This window comes from Hetaerina americana, unplaced genomic scaffold (genome assembly GCF_022747635.1).
Source record: "Hetaerina americana unplaced genomic scaffold, ioHetAmer1.1.p SCAF_4, whole genome shotgun sequence".
Classification (NCBI taxonomy): Eukaryota; Metazoa; Arthropoda; class Insecta; order Odonata; family Calopterygidae; genus Hetaerina; species Hetaerina americana.
Window position 1 is genome coordinate 57720414 of NW_027286985.1, and position 21745 is coordinate 57742158.

Below are 21745 nucleotides of genomic sequence, written 5' to 3' on the forward strand. Positions count from 1 at the left end.
GAAGGCAGATTAAAGTTGCCGGCGACTGCAAATATACTTATGCTTTGTGTGTTGATATTTGCACCTCGAGCTTGGAGAGAGCACCCTTTTTGGAGGGAGGGATTTTGTGACATGAAACTATGAATAAGATTCCGTGGTTATAATCCTTCACGTTATACCATAAGATTTCCATATAATTGTCATCGAACTCGAAACGGCAGCTATGCTAGTGAGTTAACTCCAATGAATACTCCTCCAATGTATTGTTGGGAACTTGAAATAGTCGAAGTAAGAAAGTCACACGATCCGATCTTAAATGCATTCGCATCATGTTGATGCTAATAATTCAAATTTTTTGGACTGGGCGGCAATGCTGGAGGGGCGGGCGAAGGGGGGGGGGGTAGACGGGGCGCGCGGACTTTAGACTAACGACCTCCTCTTCCCTCCGTCTCTATAGTGTTTGCTGTGATGCCTGCCGGGGGCGTAGAGACGGCGAAAAGGAGGGAGAAAGGTGACTCATTATGTACAGGGAAAGAGAGATTCCAGAAGGGGTGAGTGTTCACGCGGACAATCTTCCACGAATAGGGGTGAGATATCGCGTATCATTCTCAATCATGGCGCGAGCAGGACAGCACGTCAACATCACTCCCACCCCTCTCATCCCCCCGGAAAAATATACGGACTTCAATCAGTGGGGTTAGGAAACACTCAATGCCCATGTATTGCATTGCGTGTTCCCTAACACCCCCGCCGCACGCCCTTGGGGCGGCTTGCGGGGTATTATGTAGATGTAATTACTTACATACAAGGCAGACCTAACTAAGGGAGCGGAGCGTTATAAGGCCCCCATTTGCCGTGATATACATTTTCGACCTAAGCTCCCAAATAAGGTCTATCGTACGTACCTATAAGTGAGTGATCTTCATTATCATTCCCGCCCATTTTATATGCCTGAGAACTTGTGCAGTGGGTAATATTAACACCGTTTAAAATATAGTTTTCCGAGAACATGTAAATTATGTGTGTGTACCAACATGCACATCCTCAAGGGGATGTTTTTCCCCCTTTTCCTCGCCCATTAAACACGCACTCATCTGAATCCACACAATTTCCCGAAAGCCACTGCAAGGGCGTGTGGCGGAGGGTGTTAGGTCACCACAAGTAAGCTAGAATAAAACCACACGCAAAACCAAACCATGGACCCTCTAATACAAATATTAGTTTGCTCATGCTCATCCGTTGCAACTGATGCTTGCACCCCCCGCAACACGCCCTTGTGGTGGATTTCGAGGAATTGTATAGATATAGCTGTATAAAAGATAATAATTGTTATTTTTTACGCTATTTCGCGGTTGGCAACGTCAAAGTCATCAACGAATACGTCTTGTAGACCTTTTTTTCGCAGGAATTTGGTCCCACCCTTGCACTTAAAGCAGTCCCTCAGGAGGTGTCGAACAGTCAGAGGAGAGTTACAGGGGTCACGTTGAGGTAGGTACCAAGGAAAATATTCCTTGCCATAAATTTCTACCATTACTCTAGACCAGACTGTATAGTAGAGCATCGCATTGCCACCTTTGATCTAGAGTTAGCCACGGGACGGGGAAGGGCCTTGACCAATAGACCTTTATTATATATATTGACGGAGCATGACGTCGTCGTTTTTAGGAAAACATAGGAAACGGGGCGCACTCGTGACATCAAGCGAAATTGCGTGTATCGCCGTGTTTGATGTGGAGATGTATCTGGGAAAGGAAGCGCTATATTCTATCACAGGTTAGCGATTTCGTCGCGTAGACATGGCTGTTATAATTGCTTAAATTAACGTTGATGACTTAGGTTAAACATTAAGTTAGGCTGTGGTAAAACTGAATGTTTACACTCCCCTCCATATGCCTTCATCTTACATTAAACTCGTATAATGGCTCAAATTGATATTAATTATGACTAATTTATAACTTATAAATAAGTCAGAATAAGGCTGACTAATAAATCTCTATAGTGATGAATAGTTTTCTTTCTAACAAAGAAGCAATACGAAGATGGATAAAGGATTTGAAAATATTTCTTGGGCCAAATTTCACGCCGACAGGAAAATAAATGATGATAGAGAAATGCCAAAGGGCACATATAAAATGAAATATGATGAATGCATTAAGGAAAATTTGAGAGAAAAAGAATGAATGCATAAAAACTGTAATCAAGTACTTATGAAGGGTAATTATATCAATAATATAAATACTGCTGCTTCTGAGCCTACTACTTGGATACCAAGGTGACATATCCAGTCTGCATTGCAATAGTAGAAGAGGATGCTAAGGTTATTCTCTTTTGATGCCCACAATTTGGTCAGAAAAGGGAAAGACTAGTCTCCTGGCATAGACGGCACCAGAAAACCTGATGGACTTGATGTCCTCAGTTGCCAAATGGAATGCAGTGGTAGACTTCAAGTAAGTGGTGATAAAGGAATTTTGCCTTGAGGGTCATGAAAGAAAAGTTTATATTGCTTTAGAGTATGAGAGCAGCCATACAGCTCCAATTAAGAACTGCCTATTAGCCGCTCTGTGGGGTTGTGTTTACAAGGTGGGAAAAATATTCGGACACATCTTAAGGACTGTTCCTACAGCAGTGGCTTCCCAAAGATGTGCACCTAATACACACACACAAGATCTTGTAGTGTGGATTTTTTTTAAATTGATCTTTTCGCTGCTTTTTGTATGCCGTAGAAGGGATCTTTACTATTTTTTAGGTGAGATCATTCTCTCTTTCACCAGTACCTTTTCCATCTTCATCTTTCCTGTGAATTGTATATTTGTACTATTTTTTGATATCATTATTGGCAATTTGATTACTTTATGCTGCAAGTCAAAGTCACATTGCTTCTTGTTTTAAGAATTTTCTCCTTTCCTCAGTTGCTCTTTATGGTTAGTGTAAGGTCATCACCAGCTTGGATGGATAGATACATAGTAGTCTTTATTTTTGGGCGAGATTGAGACTATGGAGTCTCTTCTACCACCTAATCCCTAATGGGGTTATAGAAGGCATACCTCTACCTCCCTACCCCATTTAGATGGATTTAGAGGATGAACATTAAGATCATTCATCACACAGTTATAAAAGTTACACTAAAATGAATCATCATAGTTGCCAACCAGCACCTCAAATATTATTTGAGTGGCTGGCAGCTTACATTTGGCATCCAACATTAACTGAACAAATGAAATTGCATACAAACATAATGCGACAGCTGTTTCACATCCAACTAGACCCACTGCAGTTATGCTTCTGTAGCCATGGCAAACTTCTGGCAGGTCGATATCTTCCTATTTTCCAAATAATTCATTTGAACCTACTTTTGCAATCACGAGTTTCATGAAATGCTCATTCTGGCTAAGCACCACAATATAAGATTATTCTTTTGGCTTATTTGTCTTCAAGGAAAACTGTAATTATATTCTCATGTATTGAGAAAGCTTACTACATGAATGTGTTCACTTAGTATTTAACACCCTTGGAGGTACGAATATTATACACATGTCAAAAATGTTAACTGACCTTGTAGCTATCTCACAAGTGGAGCTTAAGTCAAGTGGTTTACGGATGAGTTTGAGGGGAATCACTATCAAAAACTGGGGTAATCTACTGAATAAAAATGGAGAAATTCCAAATGATTTCATTAATATGACAAATACATATTTCCAATTTTATTTAAGAAAATTTCATGGATATTGAGTCATGAAGTTAAAAATTGTTTATACAATTAATTTTAAAGGCAAAATGTATGAAAAACCCATGGCAATAATACTTCTATACTGAGGATCTACAATAAATTTAATTTCTTGAAATGAGTATAGAGATATCAAGTATATTTATCATGCTGATTTACTTCCTGAAATAGGTGCTAACCAGAGATTTTCTGGATAATATTTCTTTCACCATTTATCCCTATCAGATTAAACAGGAATATGGGAATGGAAGAGTTTTTTAAAACATGGCTTCTTATATCTTTCTGTTCTACAAAATCTCTAATTTTATTGACATCTATCCTACCACAGTACGATGGTGGTAATAAAACATTTTCAACATCACAGCTAGAAAAATATCCATCCAATTTATGCAAGAGATTTTATCTGTAATTTAATCTTTGCTCTGTGAGTGACTTTAACCAAGTTCCACTAATTATCTAGATACGCCACTTAGTCTATTAAAACAACATTTTACAAATCTAGTTCCTATATGTTACCCATGATCCTATTCGGCAATCAATTCAGTAGGCTTTCTGGAGGGAATAGCCCTGGTTGCAATTTTGGGATATATTATTATTAGTTAGATTTTCTAGTTACTAAAAGTGATGAGCCCATCTTAGCAACTGCTATGAATATTTATGTAGCTGGGGCAATGTTATGGGAATACTCTCCAATCTCCAAGCATGATCACTCACTGATAAGAGGCAATGTCCTGTATAAAATCGACTTGATAAACCAGATTCCACAAGTTGAACCGGCAGGCTAATGCTCCTCCCCAAGAATGTACATATACTTGGGTCTGACCATGCTATGCAGTCAGCTTTTTCCTTCACAACAACTAATTTTACAAGGTTTGTGCCATCATTATGCTCATCATCCCCTTCTGATGAAGATTGTACACTTGCTGCCCGACATTTTCTCTTGACTTGATGAGATTGGGCTCGTTTTCTCTCTCCGCTGAGATTATAAGTGCCATACGTACTTAATCTCCTAGTCTTTATAGCTTCCTTACCAAAAATTACTTTTTACTCTTGACTCTCCAGCTCGCACTGGAATTCCATCTGGGATGCTGGTGCATGAAGCACAATAGTCACTAATATCATGGTTATGGTCCTTTATTGGATGCATAGGCCTGGAAGAAGCATTTTCACTCATCCATTCTATACTGCCCTACTACCATAGCACTAGTCACCTGAATGCTTCATCAACTGATATCTTTAACTAAGGGACAGCCAACCTTTATTTCAAATCAAAGGGTTCTCTCCAGACACTATTATTGTGGAATTGAAGTTTTTTGGAGCTTATACCCATCCCTTTTAATCAGATCTTATCACAATCAGGAATACTGCAAGAGTATTTCCACTTATCATACCTGCGGGGATACAATCATTTAAGGAGAGGGAATGATGGTTCAAAGATATTGGGTCATCAACAAGTCCATTACCAAGCAGGTACTGATAGAGATGCAATAGTACAGCATTGAAAACTATTACAAATCCTGATATTATAACTTTCCATTTAAGAAAGCATTACTGGAATGAGTTACACAGATAAGCTGATAACATTTGTGTGGTTGTCCACAGTAATTATAGCTATGAAAACTTGAAATAACCAGGATCTTTCAAGCCATTATATTCATAATTCTGAGAAGTAACGTGAAAACACTTCCTACTCGTATCATAGCCATTCATTATCTCTTCTTCCCTGAAACATGCCCATCCACAAATTGGCATTGTAATAAATAGGGTCATGGCTAAATGTAGTCACACACCTAGATTAAGTTTAAGCAATGATGAAATTCTGTAAAAGTGATTAAAGCTTCTGTTAAAAATCAGCCCAAGGTACCTTCTATGTTCGATGCCTACCACGTCAAGAAGATGACATCCCATTTGAATGTGTGAACAGTACTTAAATCATTGACACCTAGGTGGAAACAAATACAAAATCCTGCATTAAGGGAAGAACTACATGATTTGTTACATATCTTCATATGATAAGTCCGCAGATGGGTTTGAGTCGGGCAAGATTCCATGTCACTTTCACATAAAAAAAATGGAGTTTTATCAAAGTAGTGTATTAGTTTTCCTTCTGTGGTTTCCGACGGTCTGGGGCAATGACTTCATAATATACTCAAAAAGCAGAGACTCTCAGAGTACAAAAATGAATCATTACACAAAGCTTTGTCAAGTTAAATCTGAATTTTGCAGAATTAAGTACACAAGTGGAAATTTATTCTTCCAGGCCTAAATTTTGCTAACAAGGAGTTTGAAGATGTGGGTAGCAAGTCTTCAAAATTTCTCTTTACACTGACAGCAGCAACACACTAACTTCCTTCAAAACAGTAAAATCAGTACGGCCATTAATTTCACCTTAAATAGTGATCTTGTAATATGAACTTAAAACCAATATCCCACGTTTGAAATAATAGAAATTAACAATTCATTTGGTTTATTGATGCAAATTTTAACAACATTTACAGTGCAACCTTTAAATAATGTCTGAGGAAAAACTTTTATTTTCACATACACATTTTCCACCAGTTGAAGCCAAATACTTGTGAATACAAGTAAAAAATACATCAACAAAACCTATCTCACAACACAAGAGGTATGTTCAACACCCATAAAACATGTTTAGAAACTATGCGTATTAGGGAGGCATCAGGTTGGACAGAGGAATTAATTTCGTTAGGAGCTTAAGAAATGCAATGTCCATGATTTTATTTTCCTCAGGACTTGAAGTTAATTGCCCATAAAATATTATAAAAGTGACTTTAAATGGGAAATTGGCAAAGACACCCAGGACACTTACTTTGTTGATACAATGTCATAATCAATCAATACAGATAAAATTGAAGTACAATCTTAACAAAGTGATGTGCAAACTCCACATTTTATGGTATTGAGAACTAGATATTTCTGTATGATTTCTTAAAAAAAATATAAAAAGTATTGCGGTAGACGCTTCAGCCCACTGTATATTGACACCTAAATTTCACTCATGTTTGCAGGTACAAGGCTATCTTCTACATTTAAGAGCCACCAAGAAATTTTTCCTATGGCATGTAATACGAACAGGTTGTCCATTGGTCTTCATCCTCATGCTGCCTTGAATATAATGCTTAGAGGTTATATAAAGATAAACCAAATGGCAATATACATCAAGTACGGTAAAATCAGAGCTTACAGAGCTGCCTTAATTTTACCAGGAGATTCATCCCCTAAAAATTTGTGCACATCAGTTAAAACTTACTACAACAGCATATAATTCTTAATATATAATTATCAAACATTAAATGGAAACAAGCCAAGTAGATGCCCTTGCATGAAATGCCGCAAATTTCTAAACAGTGAAACTAGGAGTTTTCTTGATATCCTTAGGCAGCAAATGAAACAGACTGAGATTACATAGTTTGCAGCAAGCGGCAGGCAATTAGTAGCCATCAGGTATGAAGGGATAAAATTTACGCATCAACAGGAGTATATCCCACTACATGGAAAAATAATGTTGAACTTCAATCACCACAGAAAACAGCATCAATACACCTGGTTGATTGTGGACTTGCCAAAATATAATTTAAGAAATTTAAATGGGTTTTTTTAAAAGTATAAACTAGAAAATTTCAATACAGTTATTTTAGAAAAGTAACAAATGAGAGAAGTACAAACGCCATTAAACTTGCCAAGAATGCCTATTAAGAGAAATCTACATATTGCTGTCAAGATGAAGAATAGATTTGACTGATGATGACAAAGCATTGCTTGTGGCTACGCATTAAAAAAGTATTCTTTCAGAAAGGATAAAAATCCACCCTTATGGAGTGGGAATGCTCAGTAGATTCAGTAATTTTGGAATGGAGGAATATGAAAGTACTGTGTGCGGAAAAGGTTAAAGATTTAATTTATATAAAAGCTGAGAAAGCTGGAATTAGATAACTTCAAGAGAACGTAGAATATGACTGTATAAGATACATAAGGAAGCTATATTCATACCTGCCCGGCATTGCAGGGCAGGTATGAATATAGCTTCATATGCCTGCATTGCAGTGGTGTGAGTGAAGAGCACACAGTGTTTCATAAGAAGGAGTGCTCTAATCAACTCTTGCTCAACTGGTACATTTCAGTGAACAAAACAATTACCGATGACATGACTAAGCCACTGTGCAAACACTAAAGTTTCATATTTGTCAAGTCACGAGGACTTACAAACAACTGAAAAGACATATTAATGGATGTCTTTCAAGTTAATAACCTACATTATTATATTGATTGCATATGCCAATTGTGTCTATATTTTAACATACAAGGGCTGTCCAATAGATAAGAGAACTGGTGCAATCTGGTGTCCATGACACGGACTATAGCCCCACCCACTCGTGGCCCTAGTTACCCGAGACCCAATGAGCCATTTATGCTTGCAGGATCGTCAAGCTGTGCATATGGTACCAGTTATGTTAGTTTCTGTTGTCCTTGTTTTACTGTTTGTCGAAAATGGAAGTTGACGAAATCACGGAGCAACACATCAACATCAAGCTTTTAGGTGAAGTGCGGTAAACTTTATCAAGAAATTACTGAAATGTTGACAGGGGTTTGCAGTGATGATGCTCCGAAGAAAAATCCCCTTTCGAGCGGATTAAATCAAACAAAAAAAAACAAAAGAAAAAGCAGATCAAAAATTTAAGTCATGCTCCTAAAACATATGAAAATGCCTAATCATGATAAAATAATGTACATATTCAAAATGCTCTTTGTTTATATTAATACATACTAAATGCACCCTTCCCTCCAAAACAAGGAGATGTAATCAGAGGTTGATTCTTTTGATTTGAGAAATGAAGCTCTATACATGCTTAGGATATGATAATGCATCGTGTGTATAACAATTTATCCTAGCCTGAAAATTTTAGAAAGACCAGACTGGGACTAAGCTTAAGTTTATTAAGCTCTGCATTGAGTCTTGCTCATGTTTTATACACATTAATCTCATTACCGCTCTCTTTAAGGAGGCATAAAATTTACATGAACAAGAATTTCATAAGTGTTATAGCCTCCTTGGAACCAAGGAAGAAGCTCTATTTGCCACCATCCAAGAAAATTATACAGAAGCAATTCCAAGCAGAATTTAGTCGGAATGAAACCACTTTCTAGAAATTTTCCAGGGAAAGGTAATATATGCAAATTTTCCTATTGAAATCATCCTGTATGTGAGATCCACCTTAGAAGTGGGTTAAAAAGGATCACGAAAGTAGTTGCATAGTTCAAAGATACTTTCATAAGAGCCAGCTTTTCATACATGCATGAAGGTATAGTAATTAGCCTCTTACCATAGCCAAAGCAAGCTCATTGTCAGAATTAAGTTACAAATTTGTACCATCATCACCCCTTACTTGTGTTGGCATAAATGACCCACATATGACAGCTAATATACCTAGACGACCTGTATGATGAATTTCACAGAGTAATTTATTGTTAATATTTGTTTAAACCTTCTCACCAGTAACTGGAAGTAGACAATCCTTGATTAAAGTTGGTAGCACAATTATTATTTATTAAAATCGGCTTGCATAGTTTATATCCTTAAACATTTTGAAGACAGAGGTTTAGCATGAGGTTGCCAATAATGATAAAAATGGAGGTTATTCCAAAATTGACAGCACTTGTTCATAGGCACCAGTGTACTCAGTGGTCAAAACCCCATAATTGTTTACTTATGATCTGAAAAAATGATTTAGTGGACAATTAACTCATCTTTCTCTGAATAAATACATGGCAAAATACAATCCCACCAACACTCCCTTGTCCTAAACACAAAATTGAAATTTAGAATTCACTAAATGTATTTTTTATTAAATGTTTATCTTACTGTCCATAGCAATGCATTAACATGGCATAAACATCCATGAATTTTGCATTCAGAACTTCAACCATGTCAGCCACTGATGCAAAGGGAATTACTTTATTGGCTTAGGTAAAACAAAAAGGAGCAGGTAGCTGATGGAATGTATGTCAAAACAGCAATTTTGTGTCATCAGGTTCAAAATTCTCCTTGCTCTCATACTGAGTCCTTAATTAAGTTTAAACTCAAACTTAGAATTTTTAAAAGAGTTTACTGGGGAAGTGAAAACTAAATGTAAAAAATAATATAATAGCAGTAAAGATTTAAAGAAAGATTTATTTGGCCAAGAAGTCATTTCATTGAAGTTTGAGAGCTTAGCGGGAGATCAAGGATTTCAGTTGGTCTTTGCGCATCTTCAGTACGTTTTAAATGCCAATATCTGTAGTAAAGACTAAAAAAATTGCATGAAATAGAGTAAAAGTTTTAAAAAAGTTTTCAAGGATGAAATAACATCAGGAAGCTGTTAAACTCCACCGAACACATTGAATGCATGGGGTTCAACAACTAATGATGACTAATTTTTAGATTAGATGTCAATAATTCAGTCAATTAATATGTAGTGTAGTAGTAGCGAGGGGAGGCGACCGACAGCTGAGGTCATTTGTGCCATAGGGGATGGATAGGAAAGTATGAAGGGTGGAGATAAACCCGGCATTGGCATTAGCAGACTCTTTACGAAAGGCGCCAAGGGGTCCGCAGCTTAACATCCCATCCAACGGATGGTGTACCCACTCAAAGTGCCCTCCACAAAGCACCTCAAGTAGGGATCGAGATACCTCTGAAAAATATTCAACACTGCCGGGATTTGAACCTGAGCCCTCTGGGTGAGAAGCTAGTACGATAGTCACCGCACCATCTCGATCCCCATCAATTAATAAGTATTATTAAATAAATTTATCCACAAGCACTAGGTTCAAGCATCAAGGAAAGTCCTTATGTATATGATGAAAAGATATTTCAATCAATTTGGTAAAGGTTTACCTCAGCTACGAAAATCAATGAATTATTTCATAATTTTAAAATTTCAAACATTGAGATTAGCAGTAGAAAAATCACTAAAGTCAAAGCCTATTCATTGAATATTACATACTGGATTGGTATTTTGGTTCCTGTAATACGGAAGACAAAAATTCCTGAATGAGGTTCCGGCACAAAATGAGAATTCGACGGGGATCGAGATGGTGCGGGGGCTAACGTACTGGCTTCCCACCCTGAGGGCGCGGGTTCAAATCCCGGCGGTGTTGAATATTTTTCAGAGGTATCTCGATCCCTACTTGAGGTGCTTTGTGGAGGGCACTTTGAGTGAGTACGCCGTCCGTCGGATGGGACGTTAAGCCGCGGACCCCTTGGCGCCTTTCGTAAAGAGTAGGCTAATGCCGACGCCGGGTTTCTCTCCACCCTTCATCCTTTCCTGTCCTTCCCCTATGGCGCAAATGACCTTAGCTGTCGGTCGCCTCCCCTCAAAACTACTACTACGAGAATTCGACATCTCTTCCAGAATGTCTTTTTGGAGATAAATGCCTTTTTTAAGCCACATTGTGAGATAATGCTCCTTGTTTACAAGGCAAGAAGTAACTGCCTATGCCGTGTCTTAAACTTACAGGGCAAAATGAATAGCAGAATTTTAGTAAATGTGCCTTTGTTAAAAGAAAATTGTTGGTTTTAACAATTTTATATGCTGCCGATATATAGTTTTGGGCCACTGAGTTTGTTTATAAAAAGAGTAGGGGTGTGTGTGTGAGAGAGACATAATAAAGAAAATATTACCCTTGTTATGCATTACCAAGGATGCATCTTCATGTAATGTTTTCTCTAATCCTGACTTTACTTTACTGTTAACTCATTCTCTAGATAATGCAATTTCTATAATCGGTCATAATCACTCTCCCACATACTTTGTAGGAAAAAGACGCCACTATCTACACCACAATAGACATAAATCTAACATTTGGACTTGCATAGCATTTCGTGAAAATTGCTAATATTCATCTTGAAAATAAAACTGCAAGAGTTTTCACTGCATGCATGGAACTGACCATAGTTTTGACATAGTAAGTTTTAACTATAAGTCAACTCACCTACTACATGTTATGCAAAAACTAATTCTTCAGTGAATTCAATTTTACATGGTGAACGTTGGTATTGATTTCAAACAAAAATGGAACCAAAGAATTTTTTTTTAAGTCTCAAATGAGTTAAGCATCAACTATAAACAATTTTATCAACCAAAGCATTAGTTTTATAATTGAGGGTAGACCTTCTGATGATCGAGCCCTGACACGCAAAATTCACCTATTTGACAAATGAGAGCCAGCTCCTTTTACTGCACCACCTATGATATCCTATAAAGGTCTGGTATCCACAAAATTGCAACACACCTTTACACATGGTTATCACTATTAGACACAATTGAGATTTATACTCTTTGCACCACCTGTCTGGAGCCAAATGCTCCAGCACAATCATATATTTGATGACAACACTTGCTTATTTAAATTCAACTTAGTGCCGATCACTGGCAGAGGGGAAATAAGAACTGAATGACTGATAGTAGTGGATGAACTAAAACTGAGAATTACAAAAGAAGTATGCTCATTTGCATAACCTATGTGCATGGGCGGTTGGGAGGGGAGGTGATAGAGGGATCATTAGCATTTAGGGACCAAATGCACTAAAGGCTCCTTCACATGAACTCAGTACTATGGACAAGTACAAAACCTCTCAGGGGGAAATGTGAAGGACACAGACACTGGACAGAAAAAATCAAACGACATCCTCAGGATGCAATAAAATTTGAATGATAAAGAAGTAAATGAATGAAAAAATTAATGAATGTGTGCACGGAAAGTGAAGTAATGACTGCATATTCAGTGTCTTTCCTTTGTGCAATAACAAATGAACGAAAAGATTGACAGCTAAACAAGACGGATTCAACATTTAAATGCTGCATTTGCATAAAATATCATTACATTCAAACATTAAAATTCACACAACCATTCTTTGTCACATCACACTATTTATGATACTGGAATATGTGAATGTGCAAATATTTTGACCAATTCAAATTTCACACATATTCATTCTTATTATCAAAAATAAATATAAGTAATCAATAGTGCTGCAATTTTATCCAATGATAAAATCGCTATGCTCAAGAGGTTCCCAATGCCATCATATTACCATTAACAATAAGCCATGCCACATTAATACAAATTTTAAGTTATTTTCCATCAATATACTTTAACATCAACCATGCCACAGGATAGAACTTCAATGTCTGAAAAGAAAGTCTTTGAAATACTATATACACATGATATAAAAAATATCATTGAATACTTGAGAATTTCATCGGCCGTTTACAGTGAAATACAACAACAAACACACACATTAAAATGCATGCACTTTTTTGGAAAAATTCCATTCCAACTCGAGAGGCATATTTAGTAAATAGATAAATATATTTTGCTCCATTTTACTTTAACATATTCCAGGTGATGAAAAACCCATTTAACAAATAATATTGACGTGCAGTATAGGCTATTTAATTTTGGTACTACAAAATAAAAGATGTATTTAAGTAGCGAGAAACATTTTTATATGGAAGTGTTCGCCACAAAACTTCTCTCACAACATTACCCTTAGCACCTAAGTATCATTTCAATCCCTGAGCCAATCTATAAGTATTTCTTTTCTCATCCTTCATGCTTGACAACATAATAAATGCAAATCCTAACTATCCCAAGCTATGCTGTCACTACGGAGAAGAGGTTATGTATTTGTGGATAAAATGAACTCTGCACATAATCTGTCATCTTATCATCAGTTCAAATCATAGTCAACTGGCTGGGGGCTATAGATTCAGTTTTCAGGCCAGTAAAGAATGAAACAGAATTCATGCTTCTTTCCCAGACAAAAAGATTTTCCCTAGTGATAACCAGCCATCTCTAATTGAATGCTACCACATCAGTGGAATGGGGAAAAAATATTTGTAGGGTGAACCATATTCCATGAAATTATCAATAGTCAAAATATTGTCTCCCCCAAAGCATATTTTCCATAAATAATGACAGTCAAAGATGGTGTTCGATTGCGAAAATAATTAGGAATCACGTAATTACCACTCACAATTGCATTAATTGATCAACTCATAAGACAAAACACTGGGAGGGATACATCTGCATCACTTCCAGTATCATTCCCCTCTCCTTTTCATAGTGATATAACTCCCAGTTTGCAACAATGTACCATGGAAATAAGAAGATAACAATGCACCTGTGAATAAGACGCCATTGGAGTGCAAGTCTAATCAATTGAATCAAATGGTTGGTTCAATCATTAGTTGAGGACAAAAAGCAATATGCACCTTGGTGTGTGCCCATATAATGTTGCCCAGAGAATTGAGTCAAATCACAAAGAAGATATATGAGAGGTAAATTGTTTGAGAGGAAGGGGTATCCAGAAAAATTTCAAGTGCAAATGAATGAACTCAAGACAGGGAAAATTAGAATTTTCAGGAACAAATGGGCATACATGATGAAGTAGTAATGGTGAAAGAAGGAAGTTAGATTATGGCAGTAAAAAGAAGAGGTAACAAGCTGATAATAAAGAACATACAGAAACAATGAAAAAGCGATCAATATGAATCAATTAGAATTTCCAAGTCATTAAGTGCATCGGCTGAAATAAAAATTTCAACATTTCCTTGCTTTCCTCATTAATGTGGAGTTTTTGAGGCAGGAAATATCACTTTTTCTCTTATTTGATATAAACTACAGCTAGGCTTTCATCATGCTCAAAGCTTAAGTAATTTCTTCATTTATTGTCGCAGGAATACATGGTATTCTTTCTTCTCTATGCATGTCTAAAGCATTTTTTCTCAATTTCATTTGTTTCCGTCTAATACCAAAACATAAATCAAAGAAGATTTAATAAATAAATTAAATAAAGAGAATATAAAATGTAGACCAGGAAATTCATTGGTAAATGTAGTCAAATAGGCTTAAGATAATGAATATTAGGAGTACATTACATGTACATACATTACTGTGCCTAATGCAAAAGAAGCATGTAAGGACAGAAAAGTATGGAAGAAATTAGAGAAGGTAGTAAAATTTTAAGATGACATAATATCAGGCTCTTTTCACTTTGCCTCCCCCAGAAGTAAGCTGAGTGTATGGATGAGTTGAATTAATTTTTACAACTATAGTTGCATCATTTACATCCAGTTTATTTAAGTTACCATCATATTTCCTTGAATGTAGTTTGACTTTTCACAATAACCAATTTCTTTGGGGTCGCAAAATTTCATTCTGACTATTGGTACTTGAGCATACCTTGGTCAAGCAGTTAAAATTGACTGGCTACTCAGTAATGCCAAAGGCCAAAGACAAATCCACTATCACCCTTCTTAAGGCGAGAGAAAATCTGACAGGACAAGGGTAAAATTGGAATAAGATCGCACATTCCATCTTAAAATCAGTTAAAATAATGAACTTAAGAGCATGAAACAGAAATGACCTTACAACAATTATTTTGGGCAAGGATATGAAAATGCCCACCTTTTCTGTGGTCTTAAGGGCTGTGAATATGTTAATGCTTTATTCACCTTGCCCTGAGAGAATGATAAAAGTCTGGATACATTTTTCTTATTTGAAATGAGTTCTTGTTCTTATTTGAGTGCCTCTGCCTGTTGATAAATTAATATTCATATACACCCTAAAATAAACTGCAGCAGCAAACCAACTTATCGAATTCACAACAAAGACAACAGGAAAATGGTTCATTGCTATTCTACATAGATTTATTTTAGCCTTTCTGGACTCCAACACGATCCTTAATCTGAACATTCTGTAGAAAGTATAATATAAAAAACATTGATACAATGAAAAATGAAACATTGGAGAGGCCAAAATAAGGCAACACCCACATGAATCCTCAAGGAATAAGAGCTCATCTAATCACTACAGCAACGACCAGAATTGGGCCCTGATTTTCATCAGACTTGTGACTCAAAACTGGAAACATGGACTAGATACAATAGCCAATAGAGTATTGGCAATAACTTTTTTACAATGCCTGATGCAACTGCAATGGTTTCATTAAAATCATACAGATAAAAGCTTTAAAACATTTAACCAAGTAACAAACCATCAGTTGCATTATCTGGTCTTGTGACCCCATTCTGACAATTCATTCAGCTGCATAGGTAAAGTACATTATGTAAACTTACCCTGCTATAGCATTTTATAATTGGACTCATAAAAAGCTTTCCTTCTTGCGTATGATAAAAATTTTTCTTAAAATTGAACATATCCACATTCAGCCGAACGGCAAGCCCAGTGTGGGCGTGTGCACAATATCACACTGCGCTCACTTATTGCACTCTGGCTCTTCTGATTTCTCCTTAGTTGCTGCAACATCACTGTTGTTGTTGTTGTTGTTGCAGCTCTCCTTATCTTTCCCCTCCATCTTCTGGGTCTCCTCAGTCTTTGGTTTGTCCTCAGTCTTCGGTTTGCCATCAGTTTTCTCAGCCCCTTCAGTTTTCTCTGCCCCTTCGTTCTCACGTGACCCTTTGGCCTCCTCCTCAGGTCCCCTCGGCTGATTTGCAGGGGCAACTCCTGCCGAATTGCTGCTCGCACTCGCCTCGCTTGGTGCGGGGGTACAGACCTTCTTGTGCACAAACCAGTGCAGGCGTTGGCACTCCTTGCCACAGTACAGCACACTCTTGCAGCGTGCACAGGCTTTGCATGGCTTGTCCCAGTCACCACATGCTTCACATACTGCCTCCTTCTCCCTTGCCCCACCGCTCCCTGGCCTTGCCTGCCTGCCCATCTGGTGCCCATTGATTGCCATGGCAACCACTGCCAGGGCTGACTCACACCCTGACGACTCGTGGGCAAGGGATGCCACCATCTGGCGGAGCAGGGCACCCTCCCGATGAGGGAAGCAACGGATGCATTCCCTGAGCAGTTTGTCTTGGTATTCTGGCACTCCACTTGGATTCGTTTGCAGTAACTTCCTCACAAAGGTCTCAACTGGATCCTTGTTGGCACCTGCATACGAAAGGGATCAGAATCAGTTAAAGAGGTGATTTTTATGCTACTCTAGGCCTAAATAATTCAGATTCTTGTGCTGAATCCAAGTTCTTATTTCATTCTCAGACTTATCAATTGCCACTCTTGCAAGATAAAAATTATGACTGCTTAGTGATATCCTCTCTTTCCACATCACTGCAACATACAATCTGTACACCCTTACCTAGAGATTGATTCTCCAATGCAAACATTTGCATTGTGAGAGCTCTAGTCTTTCAAAACCATCTTTGTTATTACTTTCGGCTATTGACATTGCCCATGGAGTCCTTCTATTCCTTTTTAGATGGGTTATAGTTCTAGTATAGGCCAAACGACTGGGGAACAAGTTTATTATTTATATTATGCTCATGGAAAATCCAACAGCTCAGCATCGAAATCTGTCATAAACTTATTATGTTTAATTAGCAAATGAAGTACTAAAGGCACAGAGTTTTAGCAAGAAAAATATGAACAATAGTTATCAAAATAAAATTACCATTAACATCTTTAAACATTGATGGAAAATATATTCTTTATTCTTAATGACACAATTCAAGGCCAAGCAAGAATTGAACGATTTTCTTCTAACGTTTGAATTTAAGCGGGGGATTGTAAAGTATGGTGGCTAATATACTAGCTTCCCATTCTGAGGTCCTGGATTTGAATCCCTTGCTACTGCTGTATTTTTCAGTGGTATCCCAATCCCTCCTTAAGTTGCTATGCGGAGAGAACTTTTATGTGGAGTACGTCATTTCCTGAATATCCTAGCCCTACTGTATTACCTACCTATATCTTATGGTGCAAATGACCTCTGCTATCGGTCTCCTCCCCTAAAAACTAACATTACTGCAACTAGAATTTAAGCCACTATATGATTTTTCCATTATGAACTGTGACAAAGAACAATCTTATATTTAGCAAAGTATGGTAACTCAATCACTGGAGGAGATCCACACTTGAATGAAAGAACATCTACCCTACCCCAACTTATGCCAATTAACTTCTCTTTTGAGTTGACAGGATGCCCTGTAATGCATCCATACACACAAATTTCTTGCACGGAAAACTGAAAATAATATTTCAAAGATGTGACAACAGTAGGGCAGATTAAAAGGAACATGAGTGGAAATAATGACTAGAATTACGTTGCACTGGCCATGATCAAGATGATGCTAGGTAATGCTGGGTGCAAGGAGCACAAATCCATAATGCAACCCCCATATTTATTCATACCATCATCATCTTGCTCCCCCTTCTTTGTGGATGAAGACTTGTGCTTGATCTTCTCCATGGTGTCCAAGATGAATGACAGATAGTGGAACTTGAACGAGAGCACTTCATTTGTCTCTTGCCCTTTCTTCATCTCCTTCTCACTCATCAGGTCAAGGACTTTACAGGCACTCGGGATGTTGTCCATCAGTGCACCAGCCTTCTGAACACTGAGTGCCACACGCACTGGGTTAACATTAACCTGTTACAAAAAAGGATATGGGATTAATTGAGAAGCAAACCCTTTCTCTTATTGCAAGAGGGCAAGAATACAAAAACTTGAATTCTCAGCCATCAGTAGCTTCATATTTAAATATTCCAATCATATTTACCCTTCTATATATTGGGATGCAACAAAAAAACCAATTTAAACCAATTCTGTGATAATAAAAAAAATAAAAAATAAACTTGGGTTTAATCTATAAAAGTTAATTTTTTAGAATTAAATGCGATTGTATCAAACATTTATAAAAATGAAATTGTCCACTTGAAAACATCTAAAAATCATCCCCCGCAGAAGAACAAGTTGTAACAAACACACTGCTACAATGTAACATCATAAGAACCAAACTTCAGCCACCTGGGATACAGGTTCGAATCCCGGTCAAGACAAACGTTCTATACACTTTGAAATTTCTGCAGTGAAATCACAAGAAAACCTTGCGAAAGAGTAAGATACCTGGCAAAAGAGTGGGTTAGCAAAGCCATTACACAAAGAAAAAAATAAATCATATTCTTCTCCACTTTCTCTAGTAAAAAGATTCATTGAAACATGAAATAAAACTAAAACCATTGCCCTTCAGATGATGAAAATACTAACAATCTTTTACCTATCATAACCAACTTTTACGACCCACTTCATCTGTGAGTAAAAAAAGCTTGATGAAGCTCAAGACCTCTTAATTGTTTAGAGAAACTAACACTATTTTTTAGAATTACTTTTTCATCACAATGGTGGTCTCAGAATTTTAATGACATTTTCATACCCCAGTCACTTCATCATAACTTATACGTATTTTGCACCTTGAGGCACTATGGAATGTCTCTGCAAAGTTTAGCATAGCCCCATTTTTAGCTGCTTAAGTTCAGGTTGCTGCCAACACAATTATAAAATGCTCAAAAAAAGAGCCACTCTGATAACATTAGTTTTGGAGAACAAGGTTGGAAGATTAAAATATAGAGCAACAGAAATTATTACCAACAGAAGTTACAGCAAGTGATATACGACAATAAGTAGTCAGGACTTAGGTGCCACATATTCTCTCCTTGCACTGAACTCATGTGCAAGATTGCTTAATTTTAAATGAGAGAGAATCTTTGAAAGAAATTCACTTGGAGATGTTTTAGTGGCTGACTTCATTAGTTTTAATTAATGGCTACACTGATCAGCGTGTGCCTCAGCAAACACTGATTCAGAGAAGAAAAGCTATCATATTTGAGCACGGGAGACTATTTCATGCATCAATTTACATGAAATGCCAATAACGAGAGGTAAATCTTCAGAAAAATTATTATTGGTAGAAATTTAGTCCCCAATGGTCATGGAAAATAGATAATTTTTTGGTTTGATTGTCAAGTGTGATTGCTGTGATTTGCTGTACCGTGTGAATGTGACTAGCAAAGACAGTGAAAAAATAATTTTGTAAGAGGGAGATAATTTTCTATACAGTGAACTTTCACTAATTCAGATTATGCACGGCCAGAGATAATAAATTCCATGGAGTATTTTTTCTTAATTTTCTCATGCACTCTTGATCTGCGATGAATTATAACTTGATACATTAGCTATTACATTAGAATTCAGTGAACAAAGTCGCTCTTGACATGCGAATATCACTCTAAGAGCAATAGCTCGGATTGTTTTCGGGTTGGATAATTTCAAAGGAATAGAATTATTTTGAACTTTCTCTTGTCTTCACTACTAATGAAATTTAAAGAATTTTACCACCACGTAATGGTATCTACGGGGAAAAAATAATTATATCCCGGTTTATCAGCCAAACCAACATAGGTATTCATTCCTATACCTCTAAATCCAATTCCACAAGAAACGTCATTGAATCTGAAGTTCAATATTACATCCTTTCCTATTCCGCTACTCTTCCTAGGTGCTAATTTAAAAACGTCATGTATATTTTATTTAGAACTCCCCCCCTTAATAACTTTTCGGCACCTGATCACATTTGTCACAAATTTCATTCCCAGATTCCAAAAACAAAATTCTCGCCTCTTCTCCAATAACGACTACTTCACAACAATTATAATTAGAGCTCTCTTTATAAAAGCTGAAAGGCTGATTGGAGTGTAATATGTACTCACCTGCATTACTAATTTATGAAGAGGAGATGCCATGATGGGTAAAAGTTTTGGTTCCGTTTCTAAATCGTGTGGCTGAGTGTAATAATCGATTGCAGACTTCGGTACATAATTATTAATCACCGCAACACATGAATGATTACCTGCAAGAATTCGACAATTTTTGAGAAAAACAATTAGTTTCATGTTATCGTTAGCATTAAATTGATTCACAACTAATCTTGGATACATGTAATACAATGTCATGTAATTTATGCACACATTCTGCGGTTCACTATCAAATAGGCAGAATTTCTTTACATTAATCGGAAACCACATGATGATTTTTTCATGTAATTACCGACAAAGGCTGCCATCTGCCCAGCCGTTCGGCCGACACTATTGGTTGCATGGCTTTTAGCACCTGCTGCTAGAAGCATCAGACATACTTCCACGTTACCGGACAAAGCTGCGAAATGAAGTGCCGTATAGGAGCTTTCATGCTTCCCAGCGTTGACATCCGCACCCTAAAAACAATGTTGTGCCAGGTGCATTTCAAACCTTTGCAAGAGAAATACTACCACCAAAATAAAAAGCAATTTTTTCAAGTGCCCTCATTTCTCTGGGGATGAATACATTTACATAGATCAGTTTTGTACTCACTCTATCAAGTAGCATTTGGACGTATTCCTTGTTACCCTTGTAACAAACATGTTGCAACGGAGTCATTCCATTCTCGTCAACACAATTAATGTCGAACTCATTTAGCAAAAGTATATTTTTCACTCCTTCACTATCTCCAAGAGATAATTTCTGAAACAGAGTTTTCTCCATGTTTTCACCTTGCGAGGATACCGCCGTAGACGCCATGTTGCTACCTACAGGGCTACCAACACGCCTACTTTCTTGAAGGCTGGTGAAGACCCCTGTTAAGCTAAATTGTCAGAAGTTCCAAGACTTCTTGTTAGATGACGCACACTTCTGCTATGCCTAGTAGCGCTATCATTGGCCAACCGTAGGTACTTTTTCGAGGGTACCAGAATATGCCAAATCGGCGCAATTATTCGATTATTAGTCTAATCAGTTAATGGCCCAGTTAGAGGCCAATTTTCCCCTTATTTTAACAAGAAAACAGCTAATATGGCTGGATTACTTTAGACTATTAACTGGAGACAATAATATTTCAAATACAGAACAAAAAGTGTAAGAAGTACACATTTTTAGATATTTTCTTAGGCTCCCATAAACACATGAATTACTCTGCACAAAACCCTTCTTTTTAAAGCTGTTGAATGAGATTAAATATGCTTATAGTCTAGTTCTCGCCTATACTATAGTTCTACTGTAGTTAGAATTGAGTCGAAACTAGTCACAGCTGAAATATTGGAAATCAATATTACCTACTATTTTTTCGCAACTCTTTCGATTAACTATCAACAAGGCACAATATACTTTCGCAAGTCCCACGCCCGCACGATTTATCGCTGAAAC

At 37.1% G+C, this 21745-nt stretch overlaps 1 protein-coding gene across 1 annotated transcript; it reads right to left on the reverse strand.

The window, feature by feature from the left end:
* Positions 1 to 11761: 11761 nt before the first annotated feature.
* Positions 11762 to 21122, reverse strand: LOC139692257 (ankyrin repeat and MYND domain-containing protein 2). The gene is made up of 5 exons (XM_071590335.1): positions 20918 to 21122; positions 20616 to 20781; positions 20279 to 20418; positions 17924 to 18161; positions 11762 to 16669 (listed from the first exon to the last, which is right to left on the reverse strand). The coding sequence occupies exons 1-5, from the start codon at positions 21086 to 21088 to the stop codon at positions 15987 to 15989; spliced, it is 1398 nt and encodes a 465-aa protein (XP_071446436.1). The 5' UTR covers positions 21089 to 21122; the 3' UTR covers positions 11762 to 15986.
* Positions 21123 to 21745: the final 623 nt, after the last annotated feature.

Excerpts from the sequence above, each read along its gene's own strand:
- LOC139692257 (XM_071590335.1), bottom strand. The coding sequence starts at position 21,088 with ATGGAGAAAACTCTGTTTCAGAAATTATCTCTTGGAGATAGTGAAGGA. Across the intron at positions 20,782-20,917 it reads TCCAAATGCTACTTGATAGA|GGTGCGGATGTCAACGCTGG; the intron begins GTGAGTACAAAA and ends CATTGTTTTTAG. Across the intron at positions 16,670-17,923 it reads GGGGGAGCAAGATGATGATG|GTGCCAACAAGGATCCAGTT; the intron begins GTATGAATAAAT and ends TTTCGTATGCAG.